The sequence below is a fragment of the Cervus canadensis genome, chromosome 3 (assembly GCF_019320065.1).
Source record: "Cervus canadensis isolate Bull #8, Minnesota chromosome 3, ASM1932006v1, whole genome shotgun sequence".
Classification (NCBI taxonomy): Eukaryota; Metazoa; Chordata; class Mammalia; order Artiodactyla; family Cervidae; genus Cervus; species Cervus canadensis.
In genome coordinates, this window is record NC_057388.1 from 61,042,517 (window position 1) to 61,066,621 (window position 24,105).

General features: G+C 36.9%; 1 protein-coding gene across 10 annotated transcripts in view; it reads left to right on the top strand.

The window, feature by feature from the left end:
- PDE1C (phosphodiesterase 1C) overlaps positions 1–24,105 on the top strand; it is a 506,697-nt gene that overhangs the window by 443,685 nt on the left and 38,907 nt on the right. For 8 of the 10 annotated variants that reach the window (XM_043463250.1, XM_043463251.1, XM_043463253.1 and 5 more), the window contains one exon: positions 5,955–6,032. The exons of 1 other annotated variant lie outside the window; for it this stretch is intronic. In XM_043463250.1, the coding sequence (XP_043319185.1) occupies positions 5,955–6,032 (78 nt within the window). Of the gene's footprint in view, positions 1–5,954; positions 6,033–22,606; positions 22,789–24,105 lie in introns of those variants that run through there. One more of the 10 variants, XM_043463252.1, reaches the window with a different exon arrangement.

A 24,105-nucleotide genomic window follows, 5' to 3' on the forward strand; every position in this document is an offset into this window, starting at 1 on the left:
TGCCTGCTTTCTAAAGGAGAAAGTAGTATTTAGCAATCCCAGTACAATTTCTGAGTGCTTAGCATCAGAATGGATGAATGGAAAGGCAGCTTTCTGTATGTACCTTACCCCAGGAAGGCTGGGACTCAAGTCTGTGTAAGGTTTGTTTGGTCTGGGGACTGCAAGATGTAGTAAATGTCAAAGAAAACTCTGAGAAGAGGTGGTGTCTAACCTGGATTTTTAAATGCAGAAATTTGGGGGAACACAGGGACTTCTCAGCCATAGAGAATAAGATGACCTAAGGCACAGGGGCATGGAATTGGTTACCTTGTTTAAGCGAAGAGCAGGAAGTTCGGAGTCACTGGAGCTTTCAAGTGCCAGCTTGTGGTGAGGTTGTTTGGCAGTCTAACAGACCTGGATTCAAGTCACAGCTATGCCTCTCACTTTTTATGGTCTTGGCCAGGTTACTTAACCCTCCACTGTCTCTGTAAAATTGTGCATAATAATAGTTGCTCACAGCCTGGACCACTTGTGAGCTTCCAACAATAATAAGGATAGCAAAAACAACAACAGAACAACTAGCATTTATTGATTATATACCAGATGCTGTTTTCAGTTCTCTCTTGGGAATTCTGTGGCAGTTTAGGAGTGTTAGGACTCAGTGCTTCTATTGCAGGGGGTCCAGGTTTGGTCCCTGGTTGGGGAACTAAGATCCTGCAAGCCACACTGTGAGATAGTTGTACTTGTATTTAGTCCTGTCACACTCTTTGTGGCCTTATACACTGTAGCCCACAGTGCTGCTCTGTCCATGGGAATTTTTCAGGCAAGAATACTGGACTGGGTTGCCATTTCCTCCTCCAGGAGATTTTCCCAACCCAGGGATTGAACCTGTGTCTCCTGCGTCTCCTGCATTGGCAGGTGGATTCTTTACCACTGAACCCCCTGGGAAGCCTGCAAGCCGCACAGCTTGGCCCAAAAATAAACATAAAAGACTATACTTAAAAAAAATTTTTTAGTAAATAAATAAATTCGCTCTTTACATATTCACTGTCTTATCTGCCTGGTAGATCCAGGTGATCTCCTCTGAATGATCTAGCTATGACACTACGCCACTCAGGTAAATCAGAGGTATGTGGAAAGTGCTTAGCGTTAACACTCCCCAAGTATTTTTGCAACTGACATATTAACATGTGGAATCAGAAAACAAGGTTTTAATACGTAAAATAATGCTAATAGCTCATATCATGCCTCAAGAGCTTTGCATAAATTCCTTCAGGTAAGCCCCAAGAGCACCCCAGGAAGCAAGGGAGGCCATCATCTGACTTGCCCAGCCTATTAGCAGCCAGGTCTGGAGCCTTCTCATAACTAGTTGACTCTGTATTTAAGCATCATAGTCTGGCAAATATCGTCAATTTAATAAGAATTTATAATAGAACTGTTGAAGTTTTAGTGCATGCATGCTCAGTTGTGGTCAACTCTTTGTCACCTCATGGACTACAGCTTGCCAGTCTCCTCTGTCCATGGGATTCTTCAGGCAAGAACACTGGAGTAGGTTGCCATTTCCTTCTCCAGGGCATCTTCCCGACCCAGGGATTGAACCTAGGTCTCCTGCATTGTCGGCAGATTCTTTACCATCTGGGCCACCTGGGAAGCCCTAGAGAACAATGTAAAACACTCCTTTCTTCCCCTCCCAAGGAATGAACCAACTGAGAGAGAGAGACAAGAATCAAAAAGTGGTCAGAATATTAGCTCCACTGCCAGTGGAGCTGTGAAGTGAAGAACATAGAGTTGGTCTGCTGAGCCCGTGGGCTTCTCACATATGGCTTAAACTAGGCTTAGCCCGCCAGACACCAGCAGAGCAGATGGGCTCAGGTCTCGCCCCATCACTCCACCGGAGCAGGCTGTTTCTGCGGTAACAGAAAAGAGGTGTGTCTTGTGGAAAACACATCTCAAAGGGGGTTGAGGGCTGGACAGGGTGTGGCTGGGCTGAACCATGCCTACTCAACTCTTCCTTTTAGATAAGCATCTCCTTCCCAAGGGAGGAGTATGTAAGGGCTGTGAGAAAGGCAAGACCTGTTTCTTCTCTCCTTATTTCCTTTTAGGAATGTGGGTTTAAAATGCCTCTTCCTTAACTAAAAAAAAAAAAAGTCATTATTATGTCAGTAACACATATGGAATGCATAATATGTGGGTATAATAATGCACCAGACATTATAGGTGGGATTTTATACACATTAAATCATTTAAAAATCCTAACAACTGTATGAGGTAGATATACTCATTTCCATTTTGTAGATGAGGAAACTAAGACTTAGAGAGGTTAAATCAGTTGCTTAAGGCCAAGCAAGCATTCAGTAGAGATTTTAGGCCAAATTCCAGAATAATGTGGATCCAAATTCTATCTTCTTTTGCCAGCATGACCCCATTTGAGAGTTCAGCACTGTTGGGAAGAGCAGGAAATCAGAAGAACATTGAGACTCAACTCCTGTCCACAGAATGTTTATAATCTGCTTCTTCCAGGGGTTGGCATACTTTTTCAATAAAGGATCAGATAATAAATGTCATGCATTACTGCCATTTGGTCTGTTGCAACTACTTAACAGAGGCCTGTTTTAGCACAAAAGCAACCACAGATAACATGTAAACAAATGAGAATGGCTGTGTTGCAATAAAACTTTATTTATGAAAATTTAGATTCTCACATAACATTCCATAACCTTCCCTTTTTTATCAACCATTTAATAATACAAAAACTGTTCTTAGGTTATGGGCCATATACAACCAGGCAATGGGGTCAGGTTTGGCCCCTGGGCCATAGTTATATGGTCAGGAAATGAAACCAGTGAATACAAATATGCTGGTCACAAAGGAGGTTATACATTCTATGAGATGGGTATAAATGAATACCCAGAGAGGGCAGAGGTGACAATTTATCAATATTTTGAAGATAATTAGGGGGAGAGCCTGAAAGGCACAAACAGGAGTCCAAGTTTTCAACTAGGCTGGGTTGATTCACAACTGTGTTTACTTCCCAAAGTAAGCACTGGTTTGCCATTTCCCTTAAAAATTAAGTATTAAATGAGAGGTGGGAAAAGAAATCAATTTTGAGCAATAATAAGAAAGGCTGGTGGTGGTTCGGGACCGGGTTGCAGCAGCCTAATTAAAATGATTTGTAACTGCACAGAAAGGCTCTTCTGTTTCCCCCTGTTTATTGAATAACAGCTCATATCAGCCATTAGTCCATTTTCAACCCATGGGAAGTTCCTAATGGACTCCATTCAAGGAACATCATCAGACAAACATACATCACTTTCCTGGCACCCTTCTTTGTGGCCGCCCAGGGTACTTTTAGGATAGAGCTGAAGGACGTTGACTCATGGGGATTCTAGAGGTTTGAGCCCCTATCCACAATCATGGGAACCCCTAAGCTTTGGTCACCATCAAGGCACTTTCCCTCTCAGCTTCCCCAACCCTGACTGAGGAGAAGGCAGGCTGCCACGGCTACTGGCCAGCATCCAGCACACCCAGCCTCTCCTGCTGACTTCCTGGCTTTGCTGCAACTGTGGGTAAAGCTCCAATGCAGGGCAATCTTGAAAGCTTAAAGTATTGTGCTTTAGGGGTATGAAGGCTCATTGAGGAAAGAAAGAGCATTTTTCTGCAGGGAATTGGTTTGACTACAAGGCTAAAGATCATCCTTGAGTTCATTTCTGTCATCCTTAAAACAGGGAAAAGCCAGTGTTTGGACTGTTCCATGGGTCGCCAAAGGAATCCATCTACTTTGGCTGTTGGTGGTGATGGTAACCGTGTGCTGCACTGAGACTCCTGCTCACACTCTGGCCAGAGTTGGCTCCCATTCCCCCAAGCTTAGAATTTGTCACATTCCATTAAAACTATTTATTTTGTATTGCAAAACTACTTAGAATGTATTGCAACCTAATTATCTTGTATTATCCTCAGATAATTATCTTAAATTATCCTTGAATTCATCTTGAATTAGCCTTACATAACCATTTCTTTATAAATCAGTAGACTAAAGGCATTTAGAAATGCCAACAGTAAATGGAAGTCTGAAATCTAGAACGTAAATGTCTTAGGGAAGTTGCAAAATACAGTACTTGAGAACTTGGCCTCTAAAATCAGACCCATATGTGTATGTTATGGTCAATTACTTTACTTGTGCTTCAGGTTCCATAGCTATAAAATTGAGATGTTGATATGAGTCTCACATCCATTCTCCGTTAGTCTATTTAATATTTAAGCAAAAACAGTCACTTGGTCATTTGTCAGACCAATGGTTTAAACCACATCTAAAGTAGACAACAGGAGCAGTTTTGCTGCAGAGGGAGATACTTCTGCAAAGTTTGGGAGAGATGGGGCCTGAGAGTGTGTGAAATACAGGAAGGCTGGTAGTCGATTGCAACTCAACACAGTTGGCCTGACCCGTGTGTGAACTTGCAGTGAACTCAAGGCAAAATTCAAATTTGGAAGACATCCTCAATCATTTGGTGACTTATTATTCAGCATATTGATCACTTAGTGAATGAATCTTTGATGAATTTGTCTACTTTCAATAATAGTATCTTCATAATGAGATTGCTGTACAAATTTAGTGAAATGATGCATGCAAAGCATTTAGCATACTGCCTGGCACAAAGAAAGTAGAAAGGGTAAATGTAACCTTCCCACCATGGGCCCTATTCCCCTCTCTTCCTGGATGCAATAATGATTAGGGTCTTTTTGCTTAAATAATGCCAGTAATTCAGTAGTAACCTATTCTTGGTTTTATGTAGGCTAGAAAGAAAACTGCCATCAGTATGATTTGTAAGAAAAACATCTGAAACTTGAGAGTAAATTTGAGAAAATTGTTGCCATGTCCTTTCAATGCTAGAAAGGCATATTTTCAAACAGATTTGCCCAAGGATTATTTAACTATCTTGGGCAGCAAACATTTTCTGTATAGGCCCAGATGTAAATTTTCCTGGCTTTGTGTCTCTGTTGTAACTATTCAACTCTACCACTGCAGCTACAGACTATATGTAAATGAATGAGTGTGGCTAGGTTCCAATAAAACTTTACATCCAGAAATGATAGCAGGCCAGACTGGCTCAGCGACTGGCTCATGATTTGCTGACTCCTTGCTTTAGGAGAACATGACTATGTTTAGCTTCATCATTTACTATTTGACTCAAGCCTAGGTACTATGACGTTCCATGAGAACTTATAGATTTTTGACTATTAAGGATGATAACCCCAACAATTAACACTTTTTTTTGCTCTGTAGGACATAACCAATTTTGTCTCTAACCTAGCAATCTTATTTTAATGTGTTTCTAAAACACCCAGAAATAGCCATTTCTTTATTATCTTCCTGGTTCCCTCATAAATGAATTAAATAAATTTTTGACATGCATTCACTCTACATTTGTGTACATAGTGTTTTTTAACTTTTTATGTATTACACTTCAACAAACTCATTAACTAAAATACTACTTTACAGCTCTGTTTTAGAATAACAGCCGTCATTGAATGAAGTGCAAGATAGCACATTCAATACCTTAAATGCATTTGTCCTTATATTATGTCTATAAAGTAGGCATTATTATCCCCATTTTGCAGCTAAGGAAAAGCACATAGAAGTTAAACAGTAGCTATTAATTGATATAACTTAGAGTAACCCAGGTTTTTCCTCACTCCACAGCCTAACAGTAAAGCTTAACTGCCTGCCTTGAAAAATAAACATCATTGACTTAAGTACAATCCTGTTTAACATGAACTTTTAGTCTTGATTTCCAGATCATAATCCAACTTCCAGGACCTAATCCAATTTCCTGATATTTACACTCAGATGTATAACCCCTCAAGACTAAATTTATGCAGTACTTTGTTTTCTTTTTTTATCTTGACAGGTTTAAAGATATTTATAACTTCCCCCTTGGCTTTATACATATACTGTTTGTCATGTTTATTACTTTCAGGTGACTTGAAAGATGGTAAAAATAAGACAGGCAAGAAGGATCAATCTGATGTCGGAAATGATTCAAAGAAAACAGATGGTAAGAGCATAATTCCCATTATATTTTTCCATAAAATGTGCAATTTAATGCAAGCTTGTTAGAATTACACATAAAGTTGAAATTGTGACTCTTAATATAGCCTTATACCCCCTAAAAACATTCACTACATTTAAAGAGTACTATTATCCCTTTTTCAATAATTTATAAATTATTATTGTATAGCTTCCCTTCCACCATACTTTCTCCATTACAAATGCATTCTATACTGTTTCTTTTCCCACTTGCCATTTTTCATTTTAAACTTTTTGAAAAGTTGATTCTGGGATTGTTGAATGTAATGGAATGGAATATAAGTCTTAATGAATTATTCAATATAAATGGGAAATGTGCCACATTTTCAGTTTTTTTTTAACCTTTAATGAGTTACTGCTTTTGTGAAAAACAAAAACAGAAATCTGTTCAGTGTTATCAGTATGTCAGGAGAACCAAGTACTTGAACGTGGGTAGAATAAGGGTTTGGTCAGCAAGAGTATGTTTTAAAGGCAAGTTTTGAATGAGAATCCCAAACCAGCTAGAATGAACCTACATTGTAATGGGCTTCATGAGCACTGCTTTTGCTTTGCATAAATAGCATTCTAGTCTTTCTAAAATCTGAAAGTTCAACTTCTATTACCCTCCAAACATTGGACCATTTGATTGAAAAAACTATTCTCCCCTTTTATATAATCCTCCTGTTTCAATTGTAACATGCACTCATTCCTAGTTATAATATACATGATATTAAACTAAAAATTAAAATTTTAGGGAGTAGTCTTTGTTAGGGTCCCAGGCACTAGTGGTAAAGAATCTACCTGCCAATGCAGATTAGACATAAGAGACATGGGTTCAGTCCCTGGGTTGGGAAGATCCCCTGGAGGAGGGCATGGCAACCCACCCCCCCCGCCCCAGTATTCTTGCCTGGAGAATCCCATGGACAGAGGAGCCTGGTGGATTGCAGTCCATGGGGTCGCACAGAGTCAGACATGACTGAAGTGATTTAGCACACACAGCACACAGACTCTTTGACATACCTCCCTGCAGACATTGTATTGGATGCTAAACTGTTCTTTGAAGAGTTTAGTTATTCAAAGAAGAACAAATGCAGGGTAATCAGGTTGAGGAGTGAGAATTTTAAATGCTCCTCCGCATACATCTGTTGAAAAGAATCTCCTTAAGCTTTTATCTCTAAGCCATTGTGATGTGCTCTCTTTACCCATATGCATGAAATCAGTTCTTTCCTTGAAGATCATTCAAATAGTTCACTCTACATGTCTTGTCACATTATACCTGGGGAACACACATGTCCAATTTTTTTTTTTCCATATTGTTTATGCAAATGGAAGCCATTTGCTTAATACATACCCTCCTTGATTGATTGTGACTAAGATGTGAATTATAGGGAGAGAAAACAGAATTCCTAATGATGGCCTCTTAGCCAGATTCTGTTATGGGTAAGGTTTGTTCAAGTACCAGACATCATTACACCAAGTCAAGGTAACACAAGTCAGAATAGGTATAGTAGACGAGAATGGTGTTAGTTATAAACCCAGCACCTAGACACCTAACCCAGCCTGTATCCAGTGACTGACCCATCTGAATTCCTACAGCATAAAAGGCCCAGAATAAATCAATTCCCAGACCTTTAATGTGGATTCTTGAATCTTATTGCATTTTTGTATTATACTATAAATAACTTATGATGTATTCATGTGAGCATTATAGTTTAAATTTTATTACCTTCATTAGGCCCCTTTACCTGTGTCCTTTTTAATTGAATTATCACCAGATGTTTTAAATAATTAAAACTTCTTTTTGGTGGGGAGAAGTTATGAAATAGATATTTTGTTCTATTGTACAAAAAAGTATAAAGCTTGATTATTTAGTGAACAGGATTCTTGATCCCATAGGGCAGTGAGCAGGAGGCAGTAAATAAAGAAGGGACATTTTCTGATGTCTATACTTTTTCCTTCCATAACTTTAACCTTCACTGATTCAAATAGGGTCTGGTGTGTCCCTATACTTTTAAGTTTGGACATGAACAACTGTGTATTTTAATTTCATTGATGGTCAAACATGACATCAGTAATTACCATTGCTTTGGTACCATCAGGAAGTAGACCATTGTGCTTTAGTTACTTGTGCTATCTTATCTTAGCCCAATATCTCATCAAGAGTAAAGTTATTTCTTGGTGGCATGAAGTAGAAAAGAATTTGTTCAGCTTCCTGTACCCGTTCTCCTTTGGTCATTAAAACTCTCTTCTTTAGAAAAAAATTTTTATGAAATAAGCACAATATAATGGGATCAAATAAACAGTATAGAAAATTAAGGGCTTCCGTGGTGGCTCAGACAGTAAAGAATCTGCCTGCAATGCGGGAGACCTGAGTTCAATCCCTGAGTTAGGAAGATCCTCTGAAGGAGGGCATGGCAACCTACTCTAGTGTTCTTGCCTGGAGAATCCCCATGAACAGAGGAGCCTGGTGGGCTACAGTCCTTGGGGTCGCAAAGAGTCAGATACAACTGAGCAACTAAGCACACATAGAAAATTAAAATACTTTGCATCTCTACTAGAGTGTTTTCAGTTCTTATCGGAAGATCTAACAACATAGTGGTTAAGCTCCTGGGTTCTGAAGCCGGGTATTTTGGTTTAAATCTCGCCTCTACCACTTACCAGTTTTCTTAACTTTGGAAGTTAATATTATTTTAAAAATGAACTGCCAGCTGGATGGAGAAATTTGAGGTGCCTCTCCCTCTCTCTTTGTCCCTGGAATGCATGACCTGCCTACTCTTTCTGAGTGAGGAGCTTTTCCAAGGATGCAGCCTTGAGAGAGTAAGGCGGTGTTGCGATCATCTATACTGAATACATGATTAAAACCCAGTTAAAGCTTCTACATGAGCTTTTGAGATCCTTGCTGGCAGATGCACAGAGCTACTTGTCTTAAAGTCTGCATGAGACAAGTCTCTTATGAGATCACCTGGAGAAGGAAATGGCAGTCCACTCCAGTATTCTTGCCTGGAGAATTCTATGGACAGAGGAGCCTGGCTTGCCACAGTCCATGGGGTTGAAAAGAGTCGGACATGACTGAACGACTAATACAGAGTTATAATAGACTTCAGAATTTATTATAGTTTTGAACCATAGGAATAATCACATAAAAATTTAATTTAGAGTGATATCTCAAAGTTTAGACATCTCATTTAATATATTGGAAATTTAGTTTGAGAGAAGTGTTAGTAAATGTAGCATTGCATTGAGCTTAGAGCATGGATTTAGATCAGAAAGAACTAAGTTCCTGTGCCAACAATAGTGGTAGTCCTATGGCCTTGGATGAATTATAATCTTACTGCACTTCTGTCGTTATCATCTATAAGAATGGTGATAAACATTCTTCATAGGGGTTGGAAAGCAACTGAAACATTGCCATCTATATGGTAATGCTCAATATATGTTAGTTTTCCTAAAAATGATATGTATATCAGTTAGATATATTGATTTTTAGAAACTATCTAGTGACAAACAGATATACTTTGAACATTTCTTTTTAATGGCTCTTACTACATCTGATGACCAAGGGGAGTCAATTTAACTATTTTTAATGCCCCTACCCTTAGTACAACCCCTGGGAACCAGCTCTAATTTTTGAAAGGGTGTGTCTGAGCACAATTCAGTGCCCAGTGTGATCAAACCCACTCTGTTTAGAAGTTTCAATATTGTGTACGTTCAGAAAGAAACCCAGTGGAAACTAGACCACAGTTGGTTATTCCCAAACTCCAGTGAGCAGTGGCAGACAGAGAGGGAAGGAGCATGTGCTGAAAGGGGTAAATTACCTACTGGCATAATGAACACATTGCAGTTGTAAATTATCTCTGTCAGGCTGCTGAAGTACTGTTTAATACCCTGCAGCACTAATTTTTCTAACTGACTTCAAAGAATGAATGCTCTTTGACAAATACCTTGTTTATTCTTAGGGAGAAATGTACTAACATAAAAAGATCTAGGCTTCTGAGCCAAGATTCTCTCAGGGCCTAAAGTTTTCATGATCATTGGAAGACTTGTAAGGTACTATGTGAATGAATTATTTTCAGTGTGTTTTTAGTCATGTTTGAAACAGCATAGCTATAATTTTTATAGTTGCCCAGAAATATGAAGCTGCCTTTAACTTAATTTCACTACATTAACAGAGATATAAGAGATAGCCACCGTTTGTGTCTCTCAAATGATTGATTATAATTAGGCCCTGCAAGGTTATTTATCAAGTCCCAGTGGGGCAGTACAGCAAGAATTTTTCCTTTATTGAATGTTCTGAGAAGTAGAATGCTTAAAGATGTTGGTTCATGAAATTTTGGTCAGTTGTGAAGAGTTGACATCTACTTCTCCAAAGAGGATGACCAAGAATTAGATTTACCCTTCCACTTGAAACATTTTTTAATAAAGACAATGTATGTGGAAGAGTGGTTTTCAAGAGATGAAGACATTAAGAAATATTGGACATCATGAAATGAAAACAGTCTGTCTAAGAGACAAGAAGCAAATGAAGTGAGCCCTACAATTGCCTCAGCTTACTGCAATTAGTGGGTTTCCAGGCAGACCTGAGGGACTCCTTGAGCTGAGAAGTTGACTGAGGATCCAGGGAGGCTAAAGTGGCTATGATTAGCAGGATAAAGTATCAGAGAGAATAGAGCTGCAGAGAGATAGAACTCTAGAAACCTGAAGAGCATTCATCAGAGTACTGATGGGCCCATTTAATGAGGAAACTACCTGAGACCAGGAACGAACCATTCAAGAGGTCTAGAGGGAACAGTCCTGATCTTTACATTTGACAAAGAGCAGTAAAAGTGCCTTTTCCCTCTAGCCAGATTAGAATCCTTCATAATTTAAAGAGAATTGGTTATAATACTCATAATTGTCTTGCCTTAGCTGGGGAATAATTCAGTTCAGTTCAGTCGCTCAGTCGTGTCTGACTCTTTGCAACCCCATGAACTGCAGCACGCCAGGCCTCCCTGTCCATCACCAACTACTGGAGTCCACCCAAACCATGTCCATTGAGTCGGTGATGCCATCTAACCGTCTCATCCTCTGTCGTCCCCTTCTCCTCCTGCCCTCAATCTTTCCCAGCATCAGGGTCTTTTCAAATGAGTCAGCTCTTTGCATCAGGTGGCCAGAGTATTGGAGTTTCAGTTTCAACATCAGTCCTTCCAATGAACACCCAGGACTTATCTCCTTTAGGATGGACTGGTTGGATCTCCTTGCAGTCTAAGCGACTCTCCAGAGTCTTCTCCAACACCACAGTTCAAAAGCATCAATTCTTCAGCGCTCAGCTTTCTTTATAGACCAACTCTCACATCTTGACCACTGGAAAAACCATAGCCTTCACTAGATGGACCTTTGTTGACAAAGTAATGTCTCTGCTTTTTAATATCTTGTCTAGGTTGGTCATAACTTTCCTTCCAAGGAGTAAGCATCTTTTAATTTCAAGGCTGCAATCACCATCTGCAGTGATTTTGGAGCCCAGAAAAATAAAGTCTGACACTGTTTCCACTGTTTCCCCATCTATTTGCCATGAAGTGATGAGACCAGATGCCATGATCTTTGTTTTCTGAATATTGAGTTTTAAGCCAACTTTTTCACTCTCCTCTTTCACCTTCATCAAGAGGCTGTTTAGTTCATCTTCACTTTCTGCCATAAAGGTGGTGCCATCTGCATTATCTGAGGTTATTGATATTTCTCCCGGCAATCTTGATTCCAGCTTGTGCTTCCTTCAGCCCAGCATTTCTCAGGGGAATAATTACTTGTAGGCTAAATGTAGCTTTAGTCTCACCTAACAAATCTTCAAAAAATTTTTTTAATATATTTTTAAAAATTTATTTTTAATTGAAGGATAATTGCTTTGCAATATTTGTTGGTTTTTCTGCCATACATCCCTTAAACTTGAGATATAAGAAGGTCAAAGTGTTTCTAAATAGCTGCATCCCAGAATGAGGGTTTTGTGAGTGTGTGTGTGTGTGTGTGTGTGTGTGTGTAAAAATATATAGTATCCAACAAGCTAAAATTCACAACGTCTAACATCCAATCAAAAATTACTGGACATGCAAAGAGGCAAGAAAATACTATCCATACTAAGAAGAAAATAACAACCAATTGAAACCATCCCAGAACTGAAACAGATGTTAGAATTTGCAAACGAGAACTGTAAAGTAGTTCTTACAACTGTTACCCGTATGTTTGAAAGATGAGTGGAGACATGAAATATATAAAAAAGATTAAATCAAATGTCTAGAGGTGAGAACTACAAGGTCTGATATGAAAAATATACTGGATGGTATTAACTAAATAACATTGGATGAGATTAATAACAAGTACATCAGGTATGATTAAACATTGTAGAAGAGTAGTGAGAGCTAGCAGTAGAAATTATGTGAAATGAAACACAGAAAGCAAGCATAGAAATTGTAAAGAGCCTCAGTGAGTTGTAAGGCACCTTCAAGCAGCCTAATGTATGTGTAATTGGAGTCCTAAAGTAAAGAAGAGAGAAAGGAGGAAAGAATATTTGATGAAGTCATGGCTAAAATGTTGCTGGATGATAAATCCATTAGCTTAAGAATCACAATAAAACACAAGCACAAGGATTATGAAGAAAATTATACCAAAAGCTTATCATAATCAAATTACTCCAAACCAGTAATGAATAGAAAAAATTTTAAAACAGCTGGAGAAAAGAAGATACATATATAGAGATGAACAAAGATAAGGATAACAGTAGGTATCTCATCAGAAGCAATGCAAATGAGAAGACAGTAGAGCAACATCCTTAAAGGGCTAAGAGAAAAATTTTGATCAAAAATTTTATACCCAGAAAAATATCTTTCAGATACAAAAACTGAAAGAATTCATTTCTGGTAGACCTACACTACAAGAAATATTAAAGAATGACAGAAGGATGGCTAATGCCAGATGGATCAAAGTATTGAGGAGCACTAAAAATGGTAACTAAATGGATAAATATGCAATATTTTTTCTTATCATTTGAATATCTTGACTAAATAATTGACTATTTGAACAAAATATATTTTGGGTTATAGTATATATAAAACAAACATATGACAAAAATAGCATAAAAATCTGGAGAGGAGAAATATATGCTATTGTAAAATTCTGATATTATACATGAAGTGATACAATATCATTTGAAAGTAGATTGAGATAAATTAAGAGCATTTACCATAAACTCTAAAACAATTACTAAAATAACAAAATGACATATAACTAATAAACCAAAAGAGATAAAATGAAATCATAAGAATAACTAATCCAAAAGAAGGTAGAAAAAAAATGAGAACAAAGAATAGGTGAGACAAACAGGAAACAAATAGCAAGACTATAAACACTAAGCATTATACTGTATCTTCCTTCTAAATATTGTTTTATTTAGTGAAATGCCACAAACTTCGATATGTTGCATTTTTATTCCCATTTCATTCAAAATATTTTCTAATTTTTTTTTTTTTTACTTCTACATTGATCTAAGGGCTACTTAGTAGTATATTATTTAGTTTCTGAGTATTTTCCAGAGATATTTCAAATTTAAATTCTTTCTAAATTGAACTATAGATTCCATGTCATCCATTAAAATCCTAGCAGGATTTTGGGGTAGAAATTGACAAGCTCATTTTAAAATTTATGTATAAATGCTAAGTACTCAGAATAGACAAAGCAGCTTGGGAAAAGAAGGAAAAAGTTGGAAGACTAAACAGGTAAGCCTGCTTTCAAGACTTACAAATCTGTAATAATCAAGGCAGTATAGTATTGGCATCCAGATAGAGAAATGGGTCTATGGAAGAGACTAGAATTTCCAGATCCACATATATATGGATATCTGACTTTTGACATTGTCAGACAAATAAATTTCATATTGACAGTAAATGAAAGGTGGATTCTGCTATAGAAGACTTGTTGATGCCGAAATGAATACTTGTGACCAATGTGTTGTTTTGATTGTCATTTTACTATAAAATGTATCCTTCGTGTACACTGGAATGCTCACATTTACTGGCCAGTCAGTGGTTTCTTTCTTCTGAAGGAAAAGCTACTTAGGAGGTCAGTTCAGACCAGAAAGTTGCCTGGTAAGCTGAGAATGTAGGGGTATAGGGGAAGTTAGTTGATGCATTATAGCTTGAAAGTAGAATGTCTTGAAACTTCTGTTTCTACCTTTGGGATGGGTATGTCAAGAAAAGTGAATAGGAATGATCTTGTGTACCTTAGATCCTGACAGTGCAAGAAGCAGCCCTCCATGGCACCCATTTTACATCTAGTCTCCTTTTGGATCTTACATTCAGTATCAGATATGTTGATATTTGGGATAGATTCACACTGTTAATTTTCAGTCTTTGCTTGCCTGGACCTTGGTCTTGATGAAACTTCTTTGATTTTAAGGCAGAGATCCTCAAACTTGTTTTTCTTATTTTCTTTTCCTATCATATAAGCCTAACATATTATCATAAACTCTGCATACTCCCCAAAGTATGCCCAGATCATGAACCTTGGTGGGTAAAATTGGCCAAAGATGATGAACAGTTCTGGGAACACTAGCTGGTACCCTGTCCTTTTCTCTCATAGGCAAGATGGTGCTACTATAACAATAACTTTGAATCCTTTCTAATTTACTTTAAAAATTAAACCTGTGAGACTGTAGTGCTAAACTGGTTTTAACAATGCATGATTTATAATACACTTCACCACTGATCATGCTGCTAAAGCCAACACTAGTGCTGGGAGGCAGTTTCTACAAATAGTTAATCCAATCCTTTGGGTTTTTTTACTTCTTTCTTCTCAGGGGATAACATTTGTTAGTTTCATTGTAGCCTTCTATGGATTGACAAAAGGTCTATTTCTTTTTTCTTTTTTCTAGTTTCCTTTTTTTTTTCTTTTTATTTTTTTATTGAAGGATAATTGCTTTACAGAATTTTGTTGTTTACTGTCAAATCTCAACATGAATCAGCAATAGGTATACACATATCCCCTCCCATTTGAACCTACCTTCCATCTTCCTCCCTATCCCATCCCTCTAGATTGATACAGAGCCCCTGTTTGAGTTTCCTGAGCCATATAGCAAATTCCCATCGGCTATCTATTTTACATATGGTAATGTAAGCTTCCATGTTACTCTTTCCATAACCCCTCTCCCCATGTCCATAAGTCTATTCTCTATGTCTGTTTCTCCATTGCTGCACTGTAAATACATTCTTTAGTACCATTTTTCTAGATTCCATATATGTGCATTAGAATACGATATTTATCTTTCTCTTTCTGACTCACTTTACTCTCTATAATAAGTTCTAGGTTCATCCACCTCATCAGAACTGACTCATATGCATTCCTTTTTATAGCTGAGTAATATTCCATTGTGTATATGTACCACAACTTCTTTTATCCATTCATCTGTCAATGGACAGCTAGGTTGCTTCCATGTTCTAGCTATTGTAAATAGTGCTACCATGAACAATGGGATACATGTGTCTTTTTCAATTTGGTTTCCTCAGGGTATATATCTAGGAGTGAGATTGCTGGGTCATATGGTGGTTTTATTCTTGCTTTTTAAAGAATCTCCATATCGTCTTCCATAGTGGCTGTATCAATTTACATTCCCACCAACAGTGCAAGAGTGTTCCCTTTTCTCCAAACCCTCTCAAGCATCTACTGTTTGTAGACTTTTTCGTGATGGCCATTCTGACCAGTGTGAGGTGATATCTCATTGTAGTTTTGATTTACGTTTCTCTAATAATGAGCAATGTTGAGCATCTTTTCATGTGTTTGTTAGCCATCTGTATGTCTTCTTTGGAAAAATGTCTGTTTAGGTCTTTTTCCCACTTTTTGATTGGGTTGTTTGTTTTTATGTCATTCATGGAGATGTATGAGCTGCTTGTATATTTTGGAAATTAATCCTTTGTCAGTTGTTTCATTTGCTATTATTTTATCCCATTCTGAGTGTTGTCTTTTCACCTTGCTTATAGTTTCCTTTCCTGTGCAAAAGCTTTTAAGTTTAATCAGGTCCCCCTTGTTTACTTTTGTTTTTATTTCCATTACTCTAGGAGGTGGGTCATAGAGGATCTTGCTTTGATTTATGTCATCAAGTGTTCTGCCTATGTTTTCCTCAAAGAGTCTTATAGTTTCTGGTCTTACATTTAGGTCTTTAATCCATTTTGAGTTTATCATTGTGTATGGTATTAGGAAGTGTTCTAATTTCATTCTTTTATATGTAGCTATCTAGTTTCCCCAGCACCATTTATTGAAGAGGCTGTCTTTGCCCCATTGTATATTCTTGTTTCCTTTGTCAAAAATAAGGTACCCATAGGTGCATGGGTTTATTTCTGGGCTTTCTATCTTGTTCTGTTTTTCTATATATCTGTTTTTGTGCCAATACCATACTGTCTTGATGACTATAGCTTTGTAGTATAATCCAAAGTCAGGAAGGTTAATTCCTCCAGCTCCATTCTTCTTTCTGAAGACTGCTTTGGCTATTTGGTGTCTTTTGTGTTTCCATATGAATTGTGAAATTTTTTATCCTAGTTCTGTGAAAAATGCCATTGGTAATTTTATAGGGATCACATTGAATCTGTAGATGCATTTGGTAGTATAGTCATTTTCACAATATTGATTCTTCCTACCCAAGAACATGGAATATCTCTCCATCTGTTTATGTCATCTTTGATTTCTTTCATTAGTGTCTTATATTTTCTGTGTATAGTTCTTTTGTCTCTTTAGGTAAGTTTATTCCTAGATATTTAATTCTTTTTCTTGCAGTGGTGAATGGAATTGATTCTTTAATTTCTCTTTCTGATTTTTCTGTTAGTATATAGAAATGCAAGTGATTTCTGTATATTGATTTTGTATCCTGCTACTTTGCTAAATTCACATATTAGTTTTAGTAATTTTCTGAAACTAAGATTTTCTATGTGCAGTATCATGTCATCTGCAAACACTGAGAGCTTTATTTCTTCTTTTCCAATCTGGATTCCTTTTATTTCTTTTTCTTCTCTGATTACTGTAGCTTGGACTTCCAGAACTATGATGAATAATAGTGGTGACAGTGGACACCCTTGTCTTGTTCCTGATCTTAGGGGGAATGCTTTCAGTTTTTCACCACTGAGAATAATGTTTGCTGTAGACTTATCGTACATGGCCTTTACTATGTTGAGGTAGGTTTCTTCTGTGCCCATTTTTTGAAGAGTTTTAATCATAAATGGGGCTGAATTTTGTCAAAGGCTTTTTCTGCATCTATTGAGATTATCATGTGGTTTTTATGTTTCAATTTGTTAATATGGTGTATCACATTGATTGCTTTGCATACATTGAAGAATCCTTGCATTCCTGGAATAAACTCAACTTGATCTTGGTGTATGAGCTTTTTGATGTGTTGCTGAATTCTGTTTGCTAAAATTTTGTTGAGGATTTTTGCATCTATGTTCATCAGTGATATTGGCCTGTAGTTTTCTTTTTTTGTGTTGTTTTTGTCTGGTTTTGGTATCAGGGTGATGGTGGCCTCATAGAATGAGTTTGGAAGTGTTCCTTCCTCTGAAATTTTTTGAAAGAATTTTAGAAGGATAGGCATTAGCTGTTCTCTAAATTTTGATAGAATTCTCCTGTGAAGCCATCTGGTCCTGGGCTTTTGTTTTTTGGGAGATTTTTTTTTTATCACAGCTTCAATTTCAGTGCTTGTAATTGGATTGGTCATGATTTCTATTTCTAACTGGTTCAGTCTTGGAAGATTGAACTTTTCTAAGAATCTGTCCATTTCTTCCAGGTTATCCATTTTATTGCCATATAGTTGTTCATAATAGTCTTTTATAATACTTTGATTTCTGCATTGTCTGTTGTAACCTCTCCTTTTTCATTTCTAATTTTGTTGATTTGATTCTTCTCTCTTTTTTCCTTGATGAGGCTGACTAAAGGTTTCTCAATGTTGTTTATCTTCTCAAAGAACCAGCTTTTACTTTCATTAATCTTTGCTATTGTTTCTTTTTCAATTATTTCTGCTCAGATCTTTATGATTTCTTTCCTTCTACTAATTTTGTTGTTGTTGTTCTTCTTTTTCCAGGTTGTTTTAGCTGTAAAGTTAGGTTGTCTATTCAATGTTTTTCTTGTTTCTTGAGGTAGGATCGTATTGCTATAAACTTCCTTCTTAGAACTGCTTTTGCTGCATCCCACAGGTTTTGAGTTGTCATGTTTTCATTGTCATTTGTTTCTAGAAATTTTTTGATTTCCATTTTAATTTCTTCAGTAACCTGTTGGTTATTTAGGAATGTGTTGTTTAGTCTCCATGTGTTTGTGTTTCTTACAGTGTTTTTCTTGTAATTGATACCTAGTCTCATAGTGCTGTGGTTGGAGAAGATGCTTGATATGATTTCAGTTTTCTTAAATTTCCTGAGGTTTGATTTGTGACCCAAGATGTGGTCTATCCTGGAGAATGTTCCATGTTCACTTGAGAATAAGGTGTATTCTTCCATTTGGATGGAATGTCTTGAAGATATCAATGAGATCCATCTCATCTAATGTATCATTTAAGACTTGTGTTTCCTTATTAATTTTGTGTTTTGATGATTTGTCCATTGGTGTGAGTGAGGTGTTAAAGTTTCCTATTATTATTGTATTACTGTCAGTTTCTGCTTTTACGTCTGTTAGTGTTTGCCGTCGGAGAAGGCAGTGGCACCCCACTCCAGTACTCTTGCCTGGAAAATCCCATGGATAGAGGAGCCTGGTAGGCTGAAGTCCATGGGGTCGCTAAGAGTTGGGCACAACTGAGCAACTTCACTTTCACTTTTATGCATTGGAGAAGGAAATGGCAACCCACTCCAGTATTCTTGCCTGGAAAATCCCAGGGACAGAGGAGCCTAGTGGGCTGCCGTCTATGGGGTCACACAGAGTCGGACATGACTGAAGTGACTTAGCAGCAGCAGCAGCAGCGTTTGCCATGTACTGAGGTGCTCTTATGTTGGGTGCATAGATATTTACAATTGTTGTATCTTCCTCTTGGATTGATCCCTTGAGCATTATGCAGTGTCCTTCCTTATCTCTTGTAATCTTTATTTTAAGGTCTATTTTGTCTGATATGAGGATTGCTACTCCAGCTTTCTTTTGCTTCCCACTTGCATAGAATATATTTTTCCATCCTCTCACTTTCAGTCTCTGTGTGTCTTTAGGTCTGAAGTGGGTTTCTTATAGACAGCATCTATATGGGTGTTGTTTTTGTATCCATTCAGCCAGTCTGTGTCTTTTGGTTGGAGCATTTAATCCATTTACATTGAAAGTAATTATTGATATGTATGTTCCTATTGCCATTTTCTTAATTATTTGTGGTTGATTTTGTAGATCTTTTTCCTTCTCTTGTATTTCTTGACTATATAAGTTCCTTTAACATTTGTTGTAAAGCTGGTTTGTTGGTACTGAATTCTCTTAACTTTTGCTTGTCTGAAAAGCCTTTTATTTCTCCATCAATTTTGAATGAGATCCTCGCTGGGTACAGTAATCTTGGTTGTAGATTTTTCCCTTTCAGTACTTTAAATATAACCTGCCATTCCCTTCTGGCCTGCAGACTTTCTGCTGAAAGATCAGTTGTTAAGCTTACAGGGTTTCCCTTGTATGTTACTTGTTTCTTCTCCCTTGCTGCTTTTAATATTCTTTCTTTGTGTTTAGTCTTTGTTAGCTTGATTAGTATGTGTCTTGGTGTGTTTCTCCTTGGATTTATCCTGTATGGGACTCATTGTGCCTCTTGGACTTGATTATTTCCTTTTCCATGCTGGGGAAATTTTCAACTATAATCTCGTCAAGAATTTTCTCATACCCTTTCTTTTCCTCTTTTTCTTCTGCGACCCCTATAATTCGAATGTTGGTGTGTTTGATATTGTCCCAGAGGTCTCTGAGAGTATTCTCAGTTCTTTTCATTCTTTTTACTTTATTCTGCTCTTCAGAAGTTATTTCCATCATTTTATCTTCCAGCTCACTGACTTGTTCTTCTGCTTCAAATATTCTGCTATTGATTCCTTCTAGAGTATTTTTAATTTCAGTAATCATGTTGTATGTCTCTGTATGTTTATTTTTAGTTATTCTAGGTCTTTGTTAATTGATTCTTGCATTTTCTCCATTTTGTTTTCAAGGTTTTTGATCAGCTTTACTATCATTATTCTGAATTCTTTTTCAGGTAGTTTGTCTATTTCCTCTTTGTTTATTTGGACTTCTGTGTTTCTAATTTGTTCCTTCATTTGTATAGTATTTCTCTGCCTTCTCATTATTTTTTCCTAACTTATTGTGTTTGAGGTCTCCGTTTCCCAGGCTTCAAGGCTGAATTCTTGCTTCCTTTTGGTTTCTTCCCTCCTTAGGTTGGTATAAGTGATTTGTGTAAGCTTTGTACAGGGTGAGATTTTTGCTGAGTTTTTGTTTGTTTTTCCTCTGATGGGCAAAGCTGAGTGAGGTGGTAATCCTGTCTGCTGATGATTGGGTTTGTATTTTTGTTTTGTTTGTTGTTTAGATGAGGCGTCCTGCACGGGGTGCTACTTGTGGTTGGGTGATGCCAGGTCTTGTATTCAAGTGGCTTCCTTTGTGTGGGTTCTCACTATTTGATACTCCCTAGGGTTAGTTCTCTGGTAGTCTAGGGTCTTGGAGTCAGTGCTCCTATTCCAAAGCTCAGGGCTTGATCTCGAGTTTTGCGTGGGTCTATGTATTCTTTTCCACTGGTCAGGTACTCTTGTCCACTTTCAGCTGGTGTTCTGCATGGACTTCTGTGTCTGAAGGTGTATTCCTGATGTATCCATGGAGAGAGATGTACTCCATGTCCACCTACTCCGCTGCCATCTTGTCCTGTCCTCTGTTTCTTTAATGAAGGAATTTCCTTCCACATGAGAATCTAGGATCCTTATTTTCCATCAGTTTACAGGACCAAACATCTGGAGTACCCTTGGGCCCAACTAAGATAAATCACCATAACAACACATGTTCTGATTCATATCCTATTTCCCTTAGCCATTTGTCCATGAAAACTCTTGTGACCCATTTACTTAATATATTTGTATGTATCAAGATATGGAGCATCAACGGTAAGTAAATGCTGTGGTTTAGCAAGAAAGAGGCATGAAATATGTGCTTTTTTGAAACATTTTATGCATTATTTTCTCAAGTTGTGTGATAACCCAAATGTCTTAACCCTCTACTGCAATGTCCCTGTCAAAGGAAAATAACAAAGAGTTGATAAATGAAAGAATTTCATTATTATTTTTAGATGCTTATTATTTTTATGCATCTAGATAGGATACCCTAATTATATCCTGAAAGGTTTTGTTACTTACAGTTTTTCACTAATAAACTTCAGTGCCAGTTTCTAATTAATTTTAGAAACCTTGCTATAGGTTGTCCCAAGAATAAGAGTTTTGTGAGTGCAGTGATGCCAAAACCCAGTATAATTTTTTGGATGGATTTTGGGGAAAACTATTAACCAATCCATTGTATGTGGGTTGGAAGTGGTCAAATGGGGTGAAATTTAAAAGAAAAAAATTTCTTTGTTCCTTTTTACTGAGGATGATACACTTGAAAGCATGGGAGTATAAAACCTGTGACATCCACATGGCTCTAGCATAGATGGTCACAGTGAATCAGAACAGTTAGCTCTTTTGGTTACAAGCATCCATTTCAAACCAATGTATTTTTAATATAGTTTTAGGTTCAGTGAATGTGCTTTGTAAGGAGGGTATGTAATAGATATCCTCATGATGGATTATAAAGGAACAAGTGACATTAAACTATTATTTACTCCTGTAAGTTTTGTGTTATTGAAGTTCACATTTGTAGTATGAAACAGCAACTGAATTTGTGTGTGTATATATATACATATATACATATATACAATATACATATATGTGGATTGTGTATATGTATACAGTAGGTGAATATGTGTGTGTGTGTGTGTATATATGTATAATACAGTGTTAATTGGCACAATTACAATAGTTAAATTGTGTTATAGTAAAGAAAACTTCTCAAGTCAATTCATGCTTTTCAGATAGCCATTTAGATTCCAGTCTCTTAGCAAATAACTACATAGTAGAAATGTCACATAAAAGTATATTATGTACTCTCTGTTAATGATGAAATTAATCTTTTTAAACAACTTTTCCCTAGCAATTATTGGTATATAAGCTTTCATTGTTTCACTCTATCTTCTAGACATTTCGTTACACTCTTAATGTACCATTGAATTTTTCAAGGAACCTGGTTTGACAGAGAAGATTACAATTTTGGAACTACTGGGGAAATGTGATTTGTCTTTTTTTTTTTCTTTTATTGATGTTCAGGATTAAAAATAACTTTTTAGTATTCATGAAATAAATATTTATCTGTTTTCCCCCTAGAAAAATTATATTCTGTCAGATTCTTTGCAAGTGATTGGAGAAACACAAGCAACAATACATTTGTCAAAAGAAACTCTATTAACATTATAAATTTTTTTGAAAAAAATAAACAGCTGCCTTTGAAATATGTGCCAAAGCCAGGAGCAAGCTATGTCTCCCTTGTTATGCAGTTTTTTTTTTCTAGACACCCACAAGCTAGAAGAGCTGTTAAAAATGCAACATCAAGCAAGTATCGAAGCTTTCTCTTTGTGTTTATTCTTAGTGTTTTAAACCAAAGGGCAGCCTGATCTCCAAGTGATGATAACTGTATTTCATACATAGTAGTTATCTACAATGTATGCTATTTTTATTCTATAGCCTGGAGCAACAGTGAAAACATGAGAATAAATGTTTGTTTTTTTTTTTTCCTTTCATTCGTTTTGAATCTTTCTTTTTCCTGAACTAATAAAATAGGAGAAAACGTAAAAAGCAGTCAGAATATTTCAGGCCTAAAATCCCAGCCTCATTTAACTTTGTCTAAAGGACTTCCTTATTCTCTGGTTTCTTGTTGGCTTCAAAAATAGAAGATTCAAAAGCTGATCAGAAACAAAACTTGGGTGCGGACAACTCTGCCCTTCCCTGACCTAGAGGAGTGATGTGAACTGTTGATGCCTGACTTTTACTTACCTCTTAATGGGGGTCAGGTCCAGGGGCACTTGGTGAGCTGAGTACTTGGTTTCCTTTAGTGTTGAAGTACTAGGTTCTTAATACAGAGAAGAATGGCAGTAAAATACCTTGGACAATATGGGACAGAAGAACAAGAGGCAGTTATTCACATAGTTTAAGTTTGGAAAGAAGAACCATGCTATATAAAGGAAGAAAGAAAACAGCAAAGTAAAAGGATAAAAGTTAACATGATCATTATTCTCAGTGATAGCACAGATGCCAAGGATCAAAAGAAAGGAAAAGAAAAGTCCCAAGGGTTGAACCTAAGAACTATCCTTTGTACTTACTCTGTATATTTGGGTTAAATGGGTAAATGTTAGGAAATGAGGAAATGATGGCATAGGTAAGGTTTCAGGAAATTATATTCCTACAAATTTACTTTATCATCTGTTTATTCTCTCCATCCATCATCCATCCATTCATCCATTCATCTACCCGTCTTAGGAGAGCTATAGCCTTGGTATTATATGTAGTAAAATTAATTTAGAATAATTTGTTAGAATTATTTAGAATAATCATATCCTCTATCATTTGGGGCAAAGAGAAAGCATGCATGTATACTTTGGGGTTTTGGTGGTAACCTTTTAAAATAGCTGTCTTGGGACTTTCCTGGAAGTCCAGTGGTTGAGACTTTGCATGTCCAATGCAGGCGGCTTGGGTTTGGTCCCTGGTCAGGGAACTAGGATCCCACATGCTGCAGCCAAAAAAAAAAAAAGAAAAAAAACAATAAAATAGCTGTCTTGCACTTACAACCTAGAAGATTGAAAACAATGCCTATCTCTAAGCAATGTTCATTTCTTTTTAGTATTTCCTCATTATTAAGGAACAAAACCAAGACCTGCTTATAAGCCCCACAGAAATTCTGCTAGATATTTTAAATTGAGCTTAGTTTTACCACATTTATTCTTCTGCAGGTTTTTTTTTTTTTTCTATTTAGCCTTTTACAGATCTTTCTATTGCTTACAGTATCACTTTATT